This window comes from Athene noctua, chromosome 3 (assembly GCF_965140245.1).
Source record: "Athene noctua chromosome 3, bAthNoc1.hap1.1, whole genome shotgun sequence".
Taxonomy (NCBI): domain Eukaryota; kingdom Metazoa; phylum Chordata; class Aves; order Strigiformes; family Strigidae; genus Athene; species Athene noctua.
Window position 1 is genome coordinate 23,781,292 of NC_134039.1, and position 21,445 is coordinate 23,802,736.

Genomic DNA, 21,445 nt, shown 5'->3' on the forward strand with positions numbered 1-21,445 from the left:
TCTCAGAAGCTGTTTATGTGATATCTCAGTGCTATGTAGTAAAATCTCACTGTGTCTCTGGGTCATTGTAGCTCATTGTAGTCCATACTCTACCTGCATAGACACCAGGAAGACCCATAGTTATGTCCAAAGATAAAACAGATCTAGCTGTCACTGTATTACCCTCCCACTGTGCATACGTGATTATTGCTAATGTTGATGAGCGTTACGTATATCAGACAGAGAATACACTTCTATGCCTTTTAAAACAGAAAATAACTTTAATTGGTATTACATCTTAGAATTATATAAATATTTTGTAAATATCTCATTGTTAGTTGTCAGTGCGTGTGTTGTTATTAGCCCTACACTCTTTAACTGCAATAGGTAATAATGTAGTTCATCTTTAATTTGCTTGGCCCTGTTGCTCTCCATGTACAATGCATTGAGTTTCAATTTTTTCAAATTACATTTTTTTCCTTAATAGAGTGAGCATCACATTTAGATGTGGAGTTAAGCATCTGACCTGCATCTCCGTGGCAGGACATCTCTTGTTCTCTGCTCTCAAATCTTCTTTCCCTACACACCTGATCTTTTTCATAGGTTTGAGACCCCTGCAATTTACTTCTTTTAACAGAATGCAGATTTTGAAATGCTGTACCTGTAATGAGTGATAATGTAATTGGATAAAAGCTGTGAGGATGAACAGAGCTTTAAAGGTCACTGTTGTAAGAAGCATTAATGTGTTATACCATTAATAAACCATGGAAAACTGTGGAGCAAAAGATAACATACTTAAGTTATTGTTAATGACATAGAGTTCACTGCTGTATCTCTCAGATACAAATACAGAAAGTGACTTTTTGAGGTTGCTGAGTAGTATCACTGTGCAGACTGTATATATCAGATAAGTAGTCTTTAACTGATGGAGGAGCTGGACAGGCATAGCCGACTTCTAAGAAAGGTTTGTCCTTTAATGGAGGACTAGAAGAACGAAAGGCTTGTGAACACTCTACAGTGTCTTTTTCTGTTAACTGTTAGGTCAGATTGAACTAAAGTTACAGCAAGTAAAACTCATTACCATGTTGAACCATTGGGTGATCTTAAAAGAGCAAGAATGAAATTTCAAGTCCCTCCAGTAGGAGCTATGCCACAAAAAATTTTGATAGCATTTTTAGCAAAGGTAGTCAGGTTCCTGAAAATGGTAAAGAAACTGGATCACTTTATCTTGAGAGATGAATCCCTCTACAAAAAGTCACTGGGAAACATGTGGTCATTTGCCAGGCAGTTACTTCCACCATTTCAATGATTTGAGCTTTCAATGCAAGGCACAAGTTGTCTGTCCTAGATCTGCCCAGCCCACCTTGCTGGGGTGCAGTTGAGCTGTCACTTTTCACCGCCACTAACTTCAAATTAAAACCGTTCTCTGAAAGCAGTTCTTCGGGCTGTTTGGTTCCCATTGCGTGGAGAAATGTTCATGTATTGTTCAGTTGTCTTTGGAGGACATAAACTTATAACCTCCTGTGATTAACAGTATAACTGCATTTGAGCATACAGATATGTAGTCCTTTTCTAGAGCTATCCTTATAGCGTATAAATCATGCTACAGACTGAGCAGTCACAAATGTCATGGCTTCATGTATGACTTTAAATCCAAGCATTTCTTTTTGGGAACAGGCATATGTCCGTGTGCTAAAAACAGAAACAACTTCTCTCTGCCCTTTGCCATTATCTGCAACATCTCTATGCTAGTTTGGCAATCCTTGTAACTATGTGCATTTTATGTAATGCAGTTCCTCTCTCTGTCAATAATTCACCACCTACCCTAAACAACAATAATTTACATTCTACTCGCTTCTATATTAATCATTTCCCTGCACACCAGCATCTTGGCAGCTACTGAAAAACATAAGGAGTGCTTGCTTTTATTCACTGTCATGTGCCAAAGTGTCTCAAAGATAGCAGTATTCAGGAAAAGCCAAATAGTCTGGAGAAGGGCGTGAATTCCAGTTCCTCGGCAAATTCGGCTGTATTGAAAGTATTATACCTAGCCTAATCAAGAGCACAACCACCAGTAATACTACTGTCTGTTTGTTTGTTTGTTTGTTTGCTTGCTTCCTTCCTTTTTAATTTATTCTGACTGCATGCAAGCTTGATCAGTAACAGATGCAAAGTGGGGAAGAAACCAAGCAAGTTGATAAAATGAAGGTTAAAAAAAAATCAGCTCGTAGCATTGTGCTGGTGCAGGTTATAACTTTCCTTATGCTGGGAAAGCTGGAATTACTGCAGTTCCATTGGCTGGGAATTACTGGGTCATTTGATAAAAGAAATGTGGATCAAGTTATTTCATATAAAACTCCCAGGGTATTTAGCCAAAAGCTAACTGTTAGTGTAATTAAACAGTCAAACTGCACAGAAACTTCTCTTCTTAGTTTTTGCACACCAAGGAATACAGGAATACTAGTCCCATTCTGTCTGGAGTCTGAAAAAACAACAGTAAAAACCCAAACCAAACTAAAATCCTAACAGCAGTGCAGCACTGAACTAATCTGACATCAGCTTCTTCCCCTGAAATGTTTTAAGCAGCAAGACAATGTCCCACGTTTTTTGGCAATCAGCGGATCAGATAGAAGAGTCTAGCAATACAACAAGGATGTGTAATCTGACATGATTAGACAAGGCTCTTTAGGAACAGAACATTCATAATTGAGACAAAGAAAGAGTATTAATAACACTTTCCTAACACGGCAGTTAGCCATTTTATATTTCCTTTCTTTAATCTTAGTGTTTTTCAACAAATCATGGGATTTAATAGCGTGTTTTGGCAGATTAGAGGATTTATGGCCCAGATGTTTTTTGTTCTAAAAATGGATTAGGGTGTAAAGTTTGCTGGAATCCATGGAACATGTTGAGGCAAGCCGGTCATTTTGTGTGTGATTAGTGCCTGCCTTCTGTCTCACAGTCCCTCCATCTGTCACAATTCACCAATGGATCTGGTTAGATTTAGCCTCATGTCACAAACAGAAGTCCCTTTTCTGGGCAATTTCATATTACAGATTCATTTTATGCCGTTTTTATGCCCTAGTTAAAAGACAGAAAGAACTGTGTGCGTGCGTGCGCATGTGGGGATGTGGAGAGGGGGAGGGAGATTGATAGATATTAGCCTCTCCTTTAATGTTTGAAAAATAGACCGGGGCTTGGAGTCTCCCATCAGTATTCTATCCTGCAAATCATATGCAGATCATAATAAGTATAATCTACAGTATGCTAAAAGAAAAAAATGACAAAGTGTCACATTTAAAATTAAATAGTATTAGCTGTGCTGGTGATGCTTGTAACATTTTAAAAGGATATAATTCAGTGACTACTAAGGCTAAGCCCTAGGCTGTGAATTTGCAGCAAAACAGTGGACATTTGACCTACTATTAGCAGCATGAATAGGAGTGGGAACGTAGATCCATGTAGCTGTGGTTTCTTATACATTTCTGAATGACAGGTGGTGGTGGGGAGCATTCAGTGGATGAGGTTTCTCTTCCCAGCCATTATGCATTTCATATCTATAGCAAACCACCGCCACCTGTGGTTTATTTTAATGTATTCACAAGTTTTAAGAAGGGGAAGAATGAAATGATCTATTTTTAAAAGTTTGGGATTGCTGGCATGATCAAAGCTTCCCCTAACTCCTACCAGGTTACATCCTGCTGTATGCAAACCACAAGGCTAACCTCTGCAGCATCAGGGAAATATTGAAATTAATGGGATCAAATATCAGGACGATGATTTGGGCACTGAGGTTTCTCACAGTTTCTATCCAGGTGGCTCCATCATAACAGTAACAGAATTACAAAGCATGGATGGGTTTCTGGGCATTACCTTTTAACTCTTTCTCTTTAATCACTCTATGATTCTATGAATAATGATAAATGGTGCATTTCACAGATGAAAGCTGAAGTGTTTTCTTGTAACTTTCTTTTTTTAAGATATCCTTTCTTCTATCACGTCATCAGGTTATTTAAATGACCATGATGCTGTTACCAAGGCAATCCAGGAGGCTCGACAGATGAAGGAGCAACTGCGGAGGGAACAACAGGTGCTGGATGGGAAGGTGGCCGTTGTGAATAGCCTGGGTCTCAATAACTGCAGGACAGAAAAGGTGAGTTTCTGAGACTCCCTTTGCAAAGGATCCGAGATTGCATTTGGTTCTCCCTACAGATACATAGGTTCTTCCTCCTTTTTTTCCCTCCTTTTCCTTGCTTTATTTTCTTTTTCCCCATTTTTAATAATAGTTGCTTATTCAAAAAAAGTTAAAAGTAAAATGAGAACCACAACCAAAAAACGGCATGAGGGCAAGACCTGGAGACCCCTGGGGGAGACTGAGGAGGAGGCAGAGATGGTTAAAGCCCTCATGAAAACTTCGGAGGCCAATGATTCTCTGTTCCAGCCTGTCATTATGTATTATGAGAAGGTGATCTTGGAAGTCTCTGGGTTGAAGCAGAGATCTTGCTTTATGGAAATGCTTACATGTGTTTGTGAGATGAGCTGGATTTGAAAATATTCAAGCTTCTTTAGGAACATAAGCTTTGCTGATACTCAGGCTCAGCTTCTGGGTATTTAGCCTTGTGAGGTTGTCATATATGATATTTTGTGACCATTGCTGTGTAGCACTGTCATGTCACGTTAGATGACTTAACAAAATTGAAAAAATGAAGAATTGACAACACAAACTGCACTAAATATTTGCAGTGAAACTTAGAGGCAGCAGAATATATGGGCCTTACCACCTCCTGGTTTTGAACTGGCCTGTGAAGCTGTGCTATAATAGAATATCAACAAAGTGAATATTCTCAAGTAAAATTTGTATGTACTGTAACCATTGCATATGTCAAAGAGCTTGTGATTTGCTGCTTTTCTCTGGAAATACCCGTGGTCTTCCCATGCACTGTCCTGGCTTATGGAGGATAAATAGATCTGCACATGCGACCTTGCTGCCACGTTTACAGTGAGCTGTCCTTATAATGCTGCCACTTAAGATATACATCCAAACTCTTGTGTGCGTCTCAACATCATATGCTTAGCAAGACTTTTTCCTCAGTTCCTCTCTTCCTCTGCAATAATTTATGAGGAGATACAGCCTTTGCCATGCTGTACAACAAAGATGACTGTTGTTGCATTTGGTGTAAACTGAATTTTATTGAAACTGCTTCTAGTGGCTTTTCACTGTAAGGCCTTGTGTGATCAGCTATTTAGCAGAAACTCGAAAGGCAGTTACCCTAGGAAGATTGTGAGTCAAACAATATTGTCCAGAATGAGCAGATTGCTAATTTGGATAGCTTTCCATTTTCCCTGTTTTTAGATGGAGTTTGATCAATAAGCTGTGAGAAGCCAGCAGTCTGGGTAATAATAAATGTTAAATGTGCATGTGAGTCTCTCACTACTGTACCTTTTTCCTCGGTGTAAGTGATATAGAAATTACTCCAATTTCATGCACTTTCTTGACAGGAAGGGAAAGGAAAAAAGAGGTCACTATAATAGGTATCAGGCAGTACATACAATCTCTCTTAGAAGAATAAGAGCACTGGTATGGGGAGAGAGAAAGAGAGGGATGGAGCATATTTACAGCATTTCACATAGAAGTGTACCAGAAGGGAAGAGGGAAAAGCAGAGTGTCAGATATAAGAAGAAGTGATCACGAGCACAAAGGAATTTATATTCAAATATTTAAGCATTCTTGAAAGGATGCTCAGAGCAGAAATTTCTTTTCTCTGCTCCCCATGTCGAAATGACTTTAACACTCAGCCAGATGCTAATGCAAAGTGACTCAAGCTATTCCTTGCAAGCATAGCTAAATTGCCATTATTTGTTAAGCGCATTGAATTCAGCTGTGGATACAGCAGTTGGTTGCATTCAGAAAGCATCTGTACCCTTTCTGTTTTCCTCTTTTTTTTTTTTTTTTTTTTTAAATCCTCCAAAGCAGAGACAACTCTACCTGTCTCCCCCCTCTCCTCCCTTGTGCAGGCTGGGAATTGTCAAGTGACAACCGACCAAATCCTTTTGGACAGGAAGCCTTCATCCTGAGTTCTATATACTTGCAAAGCAGGCCTTGTGGTTGGATCAGGAAGCCCATTAAAAGCACTTTGATGGTATGGAAATTCATCTTCATGAAGCACCCAGGCCCCTAAGCAGCATGCTGTTTAGCTGTGGTTACAGATCAGTCATTCACATCGGAGGGCAGTAATTGTGATGACGGCTTGTTCGGCAGTGGCAGTACATAAAATAATCCCAGGCCCTCCACCATGGCATTGCGAGTTAATCTTCTTTAATACAGATCAGCTGTTGTTCTAACACATGACTTTATGCTGGCTCTAGTGACTCTGCACAGCCTTTTGATTAAGTAACAGGAGTGGAACCATCTGCATTCACTTTATTCTGTTACTTTCCTATTGTTGGGATTCTCCTTACCCCTTCTGTTTTCACTTCTCACTCTCAACCCCAGTTGAAGTTTATTTTCCTCTCTAATTCACGCCTCCTAGTAGGCTCATGGAGGGCAGAGAGGAGTTCTTTTACAAGGTAGCAGAAAAACAAAATTGTTTGTTCAATTGAAAATTTTTCTAAAGCAACTATCGGGTTTGTCATTTTTGATACAATAAATGCCAAAAGCTTTATTGTGGTGCACTGATTTATTTTATTTTATTTTATTTTATTTTATTTTATTTTATTTTATTTTATTTGTGGAGACAGGAAAGGACAGAATCAAGTCTGATTTCTCCTAGACTATAATGGCATTTGAGATGCTGGGGTGACCACTTAAGCTACTAAGTACTAGATAAGAAGTTGCAGTTTTTAACTTTTAGGGTCTCCTGAGCTGTCTCTTTCATTTGACCCAATAGAGGAAAAGCTGTAAGCTGTGAAGTTTAGGTACTTGTTCTCCTTTCCCATATATGCTCTAAGCTGTCTAGCCAGCTGTGAAGTTCAGATCCAGACAAACACCTCAACTTCTCTAAAGTTTCCGTCTGTTTGATGTAGAAATTTAAAGTTTTCTCTGTTACTAAGAGCAAGATTTGAGAGGAAGTCAAGTGTTGCCATTTTGAATTAAATTTTACTCTCGTTTTCCCTGTTTTCAAGAAAAAGTAAAAGAGATAGTTGTGAAGGTGTGTAGTGAGAAATAGAGTGCTGCAGTGTTACCAGTGAGGGTTTCCCTTCAGAAGCTCAGGGTCCTGTCAGGGAGCTTAGAGGCAGCCTCCTGAACTTTTGGGACATTTTGTTTGCTCACTGCATGCTTCCTGGCAGGGAGATTTTGATGGGGGGGTGGAATTGAAAGAGGGTTAGCATAATGTAACTATGTGTCTGTAGGCATATTGGTACTTAGAAATGTACATTATATCTGGTGTTACGTATGGAAGAAAGACTCTCCTTCCTGTAGAGTGATCTTTATAGGCAACAAACACTCATCTGGGGATAGCCCAAATTTTCCTACCTTCTTTGCTGCAGTGGCTAGTGTGATTATGGAGACCTAACGATTCTCAAGAGACCTGCTGAGGTTTTTGTTGCATGAATTGCTGTGGCAGCTTACCAGTGAAGTTCTGAACATGTATGTTGGACTCTCAGTAAGGATTCATCTGCCAGGGGTAGCTGTGCAGGTCTAGGGCTAGGAATCACCTTTGTGAGTCTCTGTTAAAGCTCTTGGGGCTTTTCTCCACACATGTACATGACCTGTTATCTGTCTTGTATTCCCAGATGGGTTGATCCCTGTGGACAGGCCAGACCCGCCAGCTGTAAGGCAGTAGTCAGACAGGAATTTTGTGGAATTGGAGAGATGTTGTATAAAAGGAGTCATAAATGAGAAAATACTTTTTGAAATGGCTAGGATTATTTGGGTGAGTCACTTTATAGGCCATAAACTTGGACCATCTTGAGAGATTTGATTTGATTTTCAGAGGATTAGAGTAAAAACTAGGAGTATCATGATGAACATGGATTTTATGAAAACCTATTTTAATTGCAAATGCAATAAAACATATTTTTATATTACTTTTCTTGGAAACATTTCTGTGTATAAATGAGAAGTGTGTGTATATGTTTTTCTGGTTTCTTGGAAACCCAGGAGCATAGTTTTATTTGTAATTGTCATCTACAGTTAATTATAGCTTGATATGTACTATACATAAACAATGTTGCCTTTTATACATGTAGCTTAGAGCACAGATTGTCATCTAGTGCAAACACCACAACGGGCAACATCGGCAAGTGGACTCTGGCCTGTTTGTTCAGCCCCAAAACTGCCTGTTCCTCTGCAAAGGAGATGTACACAAACACAAAGAGCCAGCATGTGTGTGCATGCATACAAGCCCACAGTGCACTCTTTCAGAGACACACAGCACAAACATGTACTGAGCTAGCCAGTAATTCTCTGACTATAGTCAGACTCTCAAGCATTTGTGTATGTGCCCTGATACCAGTAAAAAAGGCGGAAGGAGGCACACAAGCAGGTTATTTGAGCATGTGTCTGTGTGCACCGGTGAAAACACAGGTACAGGTTTCAAAATTCTGGTGCCTGCTGCTGAAGGTGCAGGCAGCAGGGACAGGTGTGTAAGTGTACACAGCCACACAAGCATTTCAGATGTGTATGGGCGCAGTCACACTCCTAGCATGCTCAGAGATGAGTGCATCCGAATACTTGTACCTCCTGTGCTGAAGTGTTTCTTAACCTGTGATACAAGTTCTCCCTGTTAACGCTTGGAATGGGTCCTTTTAAAAGGCTCTGACATGTACTTGTCTGCTGGGCTGTAACTAAAAACTATTTGTAACAGTATTTATTCCAGCATTGTAAGCAGGAGCATATTTATTACTCATGCTTACGGAACACCGGGTTCAGGATGTCTTTCCTCCCATTCCCACCCACCCCTCCTCCCACCATCCTCCCCATCCCACCCCCACCTCTCCTTCTTCCCCTTAAGAGAGTGCCAAACATGAAATGACAGTGACCAATGTTGACTTAATGTGGATGTTTAATAATGAAAAAAGTGTGTCAGTTCCAGCATTAGTTACAAATGGCAGTAAGTATATCGGGTGGCAGCCCAGTAATAATTTTACATCCATCATTCCTTCCTGATGCCTCGCTGGCTGCCTGATGGATGGGGATAGCACAGTTAACTCTTAAGAAACTGCTGTGATCTGCTGAGCTGAAATGAATTCTGTCCCTGCTCTTCCCTCAGGGAGGAGGGAGATATTAAGAATCTCAAACCCGCAGATCCTGCTGTCTTTGAGAAATAAAACACTGGAGCTCACTTCACTAAAGGCATAAGAAGGAGCTGGTTTAACACATGGGATTTAAATTTCTCTTGCAGTAGAGAATTTTACTTCAATAACATTTTTTTTTTCTTCCCCTAATGGTTAAATTTGAATCAGAAAGTAGAGAAAAAACTGGAGGAGATAAGAGCAGGGAGGAGAAGAAAAGAGAAGGGTTGGTAAAACACAGTCTGACCCCATGCTTTATGGAGACACTGACAGTCCATGGGTCAGACTACAGTGAATAAGTTGTAATGATTGAAACTTGGAAGAACGGGACCTAGTGTAAGCTGGGCTTCTCAAACAGGAAAAAAGTCCAGAGGTGCAGTACTAACATAAACCAAATTACTTTGTAAGAGTTAAAAGCTGCTCATTTTCATAATCTCTGTAGTATTTTACTGGAAAAATACTTTAGCATTCCCAGTGACTAGCAGAGGCTATATTAGCCACAGACATTACATACACACTTATCCCTGCAAGTTTAGCAGACTGCTAATATATATGTCCGGTAATTTGTAGCCCACTTTATTCCTTACTGGCCTGTAAAACACTAGGAAAGATGATCAGTGTAATATTTTTGTTCTCACAGTGTGAGTAGAGATCCATTTGGAATAATTATTATACAATGCAGGGACCCAGAATATCTTGCAGACAATGGACTGTTACAGTCCCACAAAGTGAACATCTTAACAAATGTATACCCTCTTCTTATAACCCTTTTCCCTACCTTCTTCTTAATTTTGTCTTAGTGAGGTTCTTGGCTAGCAAAAATTGTTGTATGCTGGCTGCAGCCCTCTTTGTTAATGCTATCAACACAGAGCAGACAGTTTTCAAAAAGTATGACAAGAAATCAAGAAGGTATTATGTCATCACCCATCCATCACCCTGTATGTCAGCCTTTCAGTAAGTCCAATCAGCAGGCTCAACAGGATCATTCATGTTCAAGGAGTCCTTTATTCCACAGGGCTACTGTATCCATTGTCATTTCTCCTGAAACTTTTCTCACATTTAGTTAAAAACACATGTCAAGTTTGTACACAGCAAAGGTAAAAATTGGTTTTGCCCAGCAGTGGTAACTAAGCATTAAACATTTTGATTTGCTTCAGCTGAAAGTTTATTCCTTACCCCCACCCCACCCACCCTTTTTTTTTTTTTTTTTTCCATTTGCTTTGTGGAGCTTGTGTATATTTATATTTATGGCCTCTGCATTTAATGGCCACATGCCTTGTTTTCACAGATGGCCAGTGGAAGACTTACCCTCCCCCCTTTTCTTTTAGTATAGCCTGCCTTTGCTTTTGCTACTTTTGTCACAGTGCCACTACTCTCAGTTAGCAAGTGCCTACACATGGGAGGGAGAGATTCTGCAATGAGGATTTTTTTTATTCTCCCAAAGATTTTAGTTTTTTATTTTAAAACTGCTTTTTTTTTTTTTCCCCCTGATTGACCATCATCTATTAAATACCCAGATATGTTTTTCAAAGAAAATTAAGTGTATATATTTGTGTGTTTCTTTCGCACATCATTATGGCAGGGATGCATGCGCAGGGTTAGCTAATAAAAAATGAAACCTACAGAGGGAGGGTCAAATTCTGCCAACGGATGTGTGCATGAAATTCGTATTGAAGTCAAGAACAGCAGGCAAAGAGGCAAGGGAAGGACCCTGCATACTTGCAGCTGCTGGAGTCTGAATGGAAATTCAAGTCTTCATGGCACTGCAAAGGGCAGAGATTGGAAACATTCACAGGCTAGTGTGGATCGGGGGGACTGCAGCTGTTTATACCTTAGTGGAAATTTTATTAAGCCAAATAAAGATGGATCAACTTCCTGGAAAAAAAAAAAAAAAAAACAAACAAAAAACAAAAAAACAAAACCAAAAACCAAACAATTGGTTTGGAGTTCTTGTTATGTCTTTTGAGCTTTTTGAGTCTTTGGGCTTAAGTTCTAAGCTGTGCCCTACAGCCACAATGGCTAATTACTTCCTTAGATCTCTTTATTGTTTTTACATAATCACGTGCCTCCAATAGCTACAGCTTTCAGCTCACTCATGGGCACCAGCATCAGTGCAATACCTCTCTTCAGTGTAATAGAGGCAAAACCTGGTTCTTCCGTGAGTTGTGTCCACAGAGTCTCTTGGGGGATCAGCCTGTCCTGTTCTGCTGTCCTAACATGCAGGTGTTCACTTAGCTGAGTGACAAACAGCCTCTAGTATGTTTTGGGTGCTGAACTTCACCTTTAATTTTATTGATGCTGATGCTTGGGAGTAAACAAGCTAAGCCCTATTTCATGACTGGAAAAGTGTAGTGGTTTCTTTCTTAGGAGATAGCCTAGGTAGTATGTCAACTTCTTCATTAGGGCTGAAAGAATTGTAAGCAAAGGTATAGCAATCTTCATAATTTGAATGCCTTCTAGGGAAAAATGGCAAAGAATAGCCTGTATATCGGTATTGCTGCTGCGCAGTTGAGTCACCCACTGGTTAATAAACAATTGCCAGGAAAGCAGAGACTGTGTTCCTGCTTTTTCTACGTGCACACAGACCCTGTTTCCCAGCATATCCTGCGTGGGTTGTGATTTTCATCTTGTTTCATTTTTGGTGTGCCACCTCTCTTCCCCAATTAACCCTTCCTTTCCTCACTGATCAGCTGTAGCAGCTCTTTCTGACTTGCTGTGAAATCCTTCATTTAAATTTATGTGGCAGATTTCATCCAGAGATTTCAAAACTCTTAACAATGGTGGAAAAATGTCATGATCTCTGTCCTGTTTAGTTGAGGAAACTAAGGAGCAGCAACTGAACAATTCATTCAAAGTTACAGAGCATGTCAGCCCAGAAAGCAGTCTAGATGAGAAACTGGGTCATGTAATTCTTAACCTATTTGTAATCAGCATATTACAGCTGGATCTGGTTGAGGTTGATGCCTATGCCGGCACTGTAAAAACTTTTCTAGGAATGAAGGAGTGTCTCATCATTCTGCTTTGTTTTTGCTTTCATTTTTTATTTCTTCTTTAATGTAATGGGCTGAGCCAGTCCCACCTGCATTTTCATTTAAAAATCCTGACTTGTATTATCTCCCAGAGTTCATAACCAAAGAAAAGGAGAACCTCAGTGTCCTCATTTCCTCTGAATTGCTACTTCCTATCAGTTTGTTTCCAAGTAGAATAATATATTTTACTGAGGAAGTCATTCTTTCTTGAATAAAGAATTTTTAAAAAATAATCTTGGCGACCTGACCCTTGCCAACTTATTGAGGATTTTCCTCTTTTTATTTCAGTGGACTCTGTGTTGCCTTCAGTGCTTTGAAGGGTACTGACTTGAGAGCCCTTAGAAACCAGAGATTTATGTCCACAATGTATGGCAAAGAAAATGACTATAAAAATTTCAGCAAATTACCCCTGTGACTGGGTGTCTGTTCCTGAGAGGAGAGTATTTAAATGCCAGGGTCTACTTGATCCATCTGATTCTTTCCCTATAACACCTCATAGGGCACTTCTTTACTGAGTCCACATAGCACTTTGTGTAGATTACAAATCAGGTGAAATGGCTTCTAGGCAGTATTGAACCAATCAGGATTTGAATATATACTGTAAACTGAAAGATATGGTTCCTTTACCAAGTGATGTAGCCCCAGTTAAGACTGAGTGTGGTAATTCTGAAAAGAAGTACCATAAAATAAAGGAAGAGCCACAAATAAAGAATATTCTTCTATTTTCTTACTTCTAATGCTGCTTTTAGGTTCTGTGGGTGGATTATTCCATGAAAAAGAGGCATCTCAGATAAGCAAGACTGAAAGAGCTGAGGGGGTGGTGAATGTATTGTTTCTTCATACTCGATTCTGATGCAGCAACAACAACAAAAAATCTCCCAAATGATAAATAGCTGTGACATTATAAATAATCTTTCATCTTCTTTGGTGGTCCACAGAGTTTATGTAATTGGAAGGCTAAAACCCTTCTTTGTTATTTCTTCCCTTTTCATTAATACAGTAGAAGACTATAAAACTGTGCAGCCAGAAGGGGTTTAACAATTACTGAGTCAACATTTGAAAGTCTCACTCTGTTTTATCATTCTATACATGTGATTTTTATGAGTTTTACAGCCTTGCAAGTGTTACTTAAGCAGGTTCCATTGTAATAGGAGATCTCTAACTGCTCTTTTTATTTTGCTTTACCTTGTAACATGTGCCATTGTCAAGAGTCATAATTCCACACCCATGAAAGAATTATAAGCTTGAGGTTGTAATTTTTAGATAAGATTCAGGAGTGCTAGTTTCAGCTCCTAAAACTGCTAGTCTTACTGAGGAACCTTTGGCAAGTCACATAATCACAGAATCATAGAATATCTCGAGTTGGAAGGGGCCTATAAGGATCATTGAGTCCAACTCCCTGCTCCTCACAGCAGCATAATATGTGACTCGGTTTCCCATCTGGTAAACATATATTGCATTTCTTTGTGAAATTTTGTGGCTGAATTCACTGATGACTGCAAAACACTTAAGACAGCTGATCTGTTACACAGAAAAACCTGAATCTAAGTAGAAGATCCCTCCAAAAAGATCTGGAAATTCTCTTACAGCAGTTATAGGTGTAACAGAATTTGGACTGTAACAGGGTTTGGAGTGGGACGTAGACAGCGCACACGGTACCTGTTTTGAAGTACCATGCATTAATATGCAGGAGTAAAGCCTGGACTGCAAATAATTCATCATATGCAAACTTCTGTGCACATTTCTCACTACTGCCAGTGGTTCCTATGAGTTCTTCCAGCTCTCTGACATCTCTAATGCCTACCTACCTCATGTTTTCCACAGCCTGAAAGACTGTGGATAAAGATTTTATTACACAAGCTATTCTGATGTTTAATATTGCAAGAGGCAGAGGAATTGCACAGAAAGATTACTCTTACAGCATCTTTACTCATGTCAGGTGTAGGATAAGACTCTTCACCTTTTTGGAGAGCTAAGGAAAATATCATAATGTTGAATGGATAACACCTGGCACCACCAGTGTGTCTGATAATTAAAGATGTTTTTCTGTCATAACAGAAGTGAAATTTCATTGCAGGATCATAGTCTAGCAGCTAATCTGTCTAGTACTTTAAGATTTGGTGCATATTGACCACAGTATGTGTTGGAATGGTTGATATTTACTGAGGCTTGCTGAGAGAAAACTTCTGCCTCAGCACCACAAACCATATTAGATACTGTCACAGGCCCTGCTCAACAGTCTAAGATAAAAACTAACTTATCAAAACTCAGTCTATTTGAAAATACCACCTTTGAAAATTCCAGATGTGGAAATTTTTCCTGCAGAGCAAGATGATAAATATCTGGACAAACTGCACTTGGAGGGGAGGGGGAAATGGGACACTAAAAAGGACAATTTACATATTGACACTGAAGGTAACAGAGGTAGCAGGCATCAGTGTATTTGTGATTCTTAGGTGAAAGAACTGATGAGCAAGTTTCTCCTTGCAGTCCGTAGGTAACCATGTTCGGCTCTCTCCAGCTTGTCTACAAACATATTTTTTTCACCTGGCCTTTCAGTTCAGTTGGAATAAGAAAAGCAGGAATGTGAAGAGATGTGTCTGAACACTCCTCCTCTGGTATTCTACACTAGCTGTATCTCTGCAGGCATCAAACTGAGAGGAAAAACATTCCTGTCAGGGGAAATGGGGTTAGGGTTAGTGGAGTAGAAAAGTGAACTGCTTCAGTAAAACTGCTAACCTTGAATTATGCAATCGGAAAAATAACTCTTGCCAAACTACAATTCTAACGGAGTTCAGAGTACTGTCAGTGTTTGCCAAATACTCCAGCCAAAAGGATGTCTCAAAGAGGGGGAGGAGGGATCTGCTGCCATATGCCCAACATTCGCGGTATTCTGGAAGAACTGTGGAGTCCTTCAGGAGCGGAGGCGTGTGCATGGTCTCAGGCGCACCCTGAGTGTTGGTACCACAGTCCAGCACAAGACAGGAGCAGTGAGGTCAGAGGGGAGTAGGCAAATATATCAGAATGTCTTTATTTCTCAGACCTTCCAAGGTTTTGCTTCACATTTGTATAGTAGTGGGAGGAGTCCTGGCAAATGTTATCAGGCTGTTCTACATATGTTTTGACTCTTCTTGGTTTATGTTTCTTCTATGAAAGAGAGTGCAACCAAGTTCTTGTCATTTTTAGATCAATGTTTTGTTAAACTATGACAGCTATCCATGACAGAGCGCCAAGTAACTTTTTCAGTTGACCACAAAACTGAGTCTGACTTGCAGTGCTTAGTCATTTTTTATATGTTTTTTTCTACATGATACATTCCATGTGTGTATGTGTTTTTCATTGTTCTTTTAAATATAATTAGAATATCACTAGCTGTGATACAAATCAGTCTTCTCCAACAGATTACTTTCTTTGATTAAGTTTTAGAAACTTCTCATCACATTGTGGCTATTGATGACACCTCTCTGGTTATACTTTGAACAATTGGGCTATTGTGGAATTGATTACTTGCTACAGTATTATCTTCTCTGGTTTGCCCATTACAGTTTTAAATGACACAGACAACAGAGCTCTTACCACCCCTACAGAGAGTCTCTCCTACCTTCCAGTAGACATGACCATTAGGATAGTTTTTCCCAACCTCTGATTAAGTTCTTCCCAGAGGAAAAAGATGTTTATGATGCCTTTCAGCCTTTTGGGGCCTGATCCAAAATTGAGATGTTTAGAAGAAAAAGAATCACTTCATCTGTAGCAAGAGATCCCAATGTTTCTTTTCCTGCAAGAGCAGAAACGTTCCTTACCATTTGCTTTCATTGCCTTGTGCTGTCTTGATTTTTAGCAGATCTCACAAACCTTGTTTGGTCTCACAAACCTTGAACTTGGACCAACCTTGCCTGTTCTACCCAGCAGTATAGGTTCTAGGCTGTAGTTGATGCCACTCATGCATTGCTCATAGGACATTTTATACCTTTGGGGTGTGGGGCAAATCTGAAATGAAGGGATTATCACTCCAGTTATTTTCTTGTAGGTTTAAAAACCTGAAAGCATGTACAATTTCGTCAGCTGAAGTCTCTTTCCTATTTCTTTCTTTGCCCAGCAAGACAGATGTAGAGTTTGATAAAACAATAAAAGAAGTTTAAGGTATAGTCTAACATAGTGTGCAGGAATGTGCTACTACCCCCTGAATTCTCATGCTGTATCACAACTGCTTTATTGAAGTGTGCTGCTGAACCTAATATGTGTGTACTCTACCTGTTATCACTGTATGGTACCACAGCTTGCTACTGTTGACACAGCTAATCCAACACAGTTTTAAGAATGTGTAATTTGCTATTGAACCAAGATAATGATGATAAATAGATCCTACTTTTGTATAAAACTGAAACCATTGTGGGCCTCTTGTCTGAAGTTCTTAAATAGGTTCTGTGAGAGGAGGCTGGGCTAGCAATGTCAGCAGGTTGCCAATTTATTTGGGGTCAGGGAAGAAAAAAGGTGGGGTTTTTTGGAGCTTCCATAAATACTTTCTCCATAAACTGAAAGACTCTGTAGGAAAGGTAAAGAGATGCTTCCATCAAGCGAAAAGCAGTAAGTCATCAACTGAATGTTTTCAAGCAAAACAACATGGGAATGCTGCTTAGCCCCTTTCAAATAGTTTGGAATTGTAAAAGCATTTTTGTATGTGAGGATTGGGGAAAATCATCTGCCGTGTGTTTAATGGGAAGAGCGTAGGACAGGACATCAGAACACTACTTACATATAGTCAGGTTTTTTCATCCTGCCAGGGCATCACTGATCTCTTTCTGCTCTCCTAATGGTGTTGCAGAGGCTTAGGAAAGAGCAGGCCTTAAACTAATTCTAGCTTGAGTACTTTTTAAACTTAAACATTTCTAAACATTAACACAGAAGAGTACGGGTGGCTGTTTTGACATCCTCTGTTTCAAGAGCAATGTTGTGCAGTTCTTTTTAACTGCTATCATTGCTGATTGAATTACATTGTTATTATCTACAATTAAGTAGCAGGGAGTAAATTTTCACTGTGTTGAAAGGGTGGTCACCCCATTCAAGTGTTTTGGCTGTCCGGAGGGTCACCTCCAAGCACCGGGGCTGAGCAGCGCAGCCCAGGAGCTCAACACTCACCTCGCATCCCTTCGCAGCCCCTCTTCAATCACACTTGTGCTCTCTCACTTCATCTAATGTGGCTGTACCTCAAAATGCAAAACTTTGCCCAAGATGGATAGTGGCAGAGCATCTGTAGGCTTGTTAAGTCAAACTCTGATAAACAAGCCGTAGCTGGTGTGTGCCTTGCAGACAGACTGCTGGAGTATTCACTGACCTTAAGACTCAATCAGATCATGTCGGCAGAGTATGGTTCTGAATGTAACTGCCTCCGACTTCAACAGCTGCGTTTACTGCATAAAGAAAAAGCTGTTAAGCCTGTGCCCTTTGTGCTCTCAGCTCTGTTTCCCTAAGAGGTTTATGCATGATTCAAGAAAAGTCTGCAACAGAATAACTCCCCTCCCATAATAAACCCAACAAGAGGAGATGTTCTTTTATATTTTAGGTTGGTAGCAGCATTTTTAAATGATTTCTGAAATAAAAATTTTTGAACTCTATCATTATGAAGTTGATGGTAAATAGATTTTTTTCTGAGGAAAAACTATTGACTTCCATTATCTGTCTGAGATGTATTTGACGAAATACAAAGGCAACTTATTCCTAACTTTCTGTCTGCTCACAGCCTGCTTTGGCAATGAGAGCCAAGTTAAAACCAGTAGATCTGTTTGGTAAAGCTAAATGCCTGAATAGTTCAGGTGTGTATTCAAAGCTTCTCCAGGCTTTCTGGATCTGCTGTGCCTGGTAGTGTAACAGAAACCTTTTCACTTGTGATAGGCTGCCTCTACTGCATGAGCTTTTCCTGCAAAAAACAAGAAGATAATTCATCTTGCATGCTTTCAGTGGTGGTGTGTCTAGTTATAGACAGAGCACCGGGAGTGCAAAAGGGATCCACAGTGGAAATGAATGTGAGGAGTAGGAAAATTAGCCTCATGTTCCCTAAATTATGAGAGCATATGAAGTTGAGCAGATTCACCTTGTTTCTAACTCTTTCAAGAAAATCTTTGTGAAATAACTTATATGATTTTGCACCATTCTTTGAATTGCAGATGCAGGGAATCACATTACAGGAAGCATTTCTGTATTCACATTGTTCTTTTTTCTGTTTTCTTCTATAATACAACCCAGTGACATTATTAGGCTATGTAGAATAGTTGTAAAGTCTCTGGCTGCCATGTGAAATCTGAAAGGTTTTTTAGTTTGTTGATCTTTTACAGTCATCAGGAGTGGAATAGAGCAACAAAACACCAATCTCTCTTTTGGGAAGTTCAAAAGAATATTTTTGACTGGAGCCACTTTATTATCATGCTGTATCATGCCATTTTCTTAGCTTTGTAAAAGGCACAGTGCCTAGCATTTTGAGATGTTAGTATTGCTTTCCTGAAAGATTTATTTTTAAACATATGATTGTCAGAAAGATAGAATGTTTATGTGTAAAAGACTTTGGGAAAACAAAAACAGTTGGAAAATGGAACACCTTTGTATTTGTAAAGTCAAACAATTCCGGGGGAAGTGAGGTGTTTTGAAGAGAACATTGGAATTAATGGCCCTGGCATGTTGTTCTGGCAATGTCTTTAGACACCACTGCAGCCTGACAGATTAATTGGCAGCATGCACTAGCCTGTTGCAATCCAGAGTTCACAGATAGTTCTCACTAGATGAATGACGGATGGGGTGTTAGTAGGGTTGGGCAAAACAGTCTGGACAAGAACACAAACTGCTGCCCAAGTATCATGCTTAATTCAGGCTGACCTGAATAAGTTTGAACTACAGGGTGGTTTTTTTTCCCTATGGGCTGCTTCCTAAAATACTGCCTTTTAAAAAAAGACAAAGGGCAAAGTCACCCATGTCTTTGCGTTTTGGTTGCAGGCTGGAAATAGAGTAAAACAATAAATACATTGCAAAGAGTATGTATCATCTAAGTTTCCAGTTCAGCTTTGCAATCCCAGGGAATTGAAGTTGAGAGTTGAAGTATTCTTCAGATGTTCAGCCAATTTTATCATGCCTAACTAAACCAAGCTTTTCAACACTATGAATTTTGCTCATCAGTAGCTAATAAGCGTGTTTTAAAAAAAACTTGGTAGAGTCTGCAACCATAGCCCTTCCAAAATAAATATGATTATGTATTCTTAAATACCTGGCTCGGTAAACTGCTGTGAATGAATTGTTACCCAGCTTCCCTATCAACCTTCTAAATTACCTATGAACTTTGCAGTTACAGTGTTTAATTATTTTCCTGATCTAAATCCTGTCACCTTGCCCATATAGGACAAAACAACACTGGAGACCCTGACTCAGCAACTGGCAGTAAAACAGAGTGAAGATGGGAAGTTTAGCCACGCAATGATGGATTTCAACATGAGTGGGGATTCTGACGGTTAGTACAAATGGCTTATCCTTATTTCCAGGTTTGTGTGTACATGTCAACAGGATTTGGAGGAGAATCCAAGTGCTTTGGAGGCCTGTGAGGAGTAAGAGCAGTTAGAAATAAGTGGCTATTAAACAAGGCAGGAAAGAATTATTTGTGTGGTGTTTTTAAGTCTGGAGGTGATTTTTAGCCTTCTCTTCTGTACGCTGCAGTTCTCAAGACTGGACCAAGAATGGATTTCTGATGGTAAAAGGGAATAAAGGCGGCAAATGGATGTGAGATAAATTTGCTCACACAGTGAGTCCATGAATTACAGACCTCATCATCCATCAGTGATGCACGCTCTGCATCTGTAGGGACTTTCTTGGTTTGATGAAGCAAATGTAATGTTCATTTCTTTATCTGCCATTGCTTATGTTGTTATGGAGAGGTAAGCACAAAAACAGGCAGATGTGTAAATGCTCCTTTGCAAGTTAGAGAATTGTTTAAGAAAAAACACCTGATACTGCCATATATCACTCCCTTCCCATCACAAAAAAGGTATAAGATAGGTAACGTGATATGACCAGCATTTTGTAAGCAAGAAAGGAAGAAAGTAAAAAGAAAATCTACATTGATAAGTGTTGGGTTTATGTTACTAAGTAGTAAAAGGTGTTTTAGAAAAGCTGTTTAATGTTTTGTGTTGAAAAAAACAATTGAAATTCTTCATCAAGTCTATACTCTGTGATACTGAATCAATAGAGCAACTATAAACTAGACAATATACAATATATGGTGTTTCCTACTGCTTCAAGTAAAAAGAAGAAACACCATTCAGCTGTTGTGAACACTGACTCATTGAATGTGCAGTGCCTGACATAGGTTACTGATGGCAGAGGAAGCTGCATAATGAAACACAGTCTGGAAATGTTTTTCTCTTTCTTTTTAGGAAGTGCAGGAGTTTCAGAGTCTAGAATTTATCGGGAATCCAGAGGGCGTGGTAGCAATGAGCCCCATATCAAGCGCCCAATGAATGCATTCATGGTGTGGGCTAAAGATGAACGGAGGAAGATCCTTCAAGCCTTCCCTGACATGCACAACTCCAATATCAGCAAGATACTAGGTAAGAATGATCGAGTAGGGTTCTTTCAGTAGCAAAACTCAAAAAAACCTTTGACTGACTAGAGCTGAGCACCTGACACAACAGAATTACTGTCTCTAGAACATCTCTTTTGCTACTTAATGACTGCACCAAGGACAACAGTGATAGGAACTTCCACTGTTCTGCCAAGTAGTATACATTAACCATAACCTGAAATGTTCTTGCATCTTTGTCATTACTGAGATTGTGGTGGTGGTTTTGGTGTGAAAACATGAACTGAATGGACAGAAACAGTTCATTTCATTAGGCTGTTGAACAAGCACAAAACAACTGCTATCACTTATTTGCCCACATATTTTATCTAACTAGATTCTGTGGGGTAGCACACCACAGTATTTGATTTGTGCCATATCACTTTCTGTTCAAATCAATGGCCATAGGGAAAAAATCCTAAAATGTATCCTTTTATTTTATACACTGTCAGTTTTAAATGATTTTTATTATGTTTCTGTTATATTAAATTTCCCTTTAGTACATGATCTCTATCACAAGCTGCTTTTATTATAAATATTCTGAAAATAATCCTGAAATCAAAAAAAAAGAAGCATCAGAACTGATTTCCATATCCTCCACTCTTCACAT

The 21,445-nt window shown here is 39.4% G+C and overlaps 1 protein-coding gene across 8 annotated transcripts in view; it reads left to right on the forward strand.

Moving 5' to 3' along the window:
* Window positions 1–21,445, forward strand: part of SOX5 (SRY-box transcription factor 5) — a 295,645-nt gene that overhangs the window by 258,908 nt on the left and 15,292 nt on the right. For 5 of the 8 annotated variants that reach the window (XM_074902274.1, XM_074902281.1, XM_074902277.1 and 2 more), the window contains 3 exons: window positions 3,960–4,132; window positions 19,623–19,731; window positions 20,651–20,824. In XM_074902274.1, coding sequence (XP_074758375.1) covers window positions 3,960–4,132; window positions 19,623–19,731; window positions 20,651–20,824 — 456 coding nt within the window. The remainder of the gene's footprint in view (window positions 1–3,959; window positions 4,133–19,622; window positions 19,732–20,650; window positions 20,825–21,445) is intronic. The other 3 variants (XM_074902275.1, XM_074902276.1, XM_074902279.1) reach the window with 1 other exon arrangement.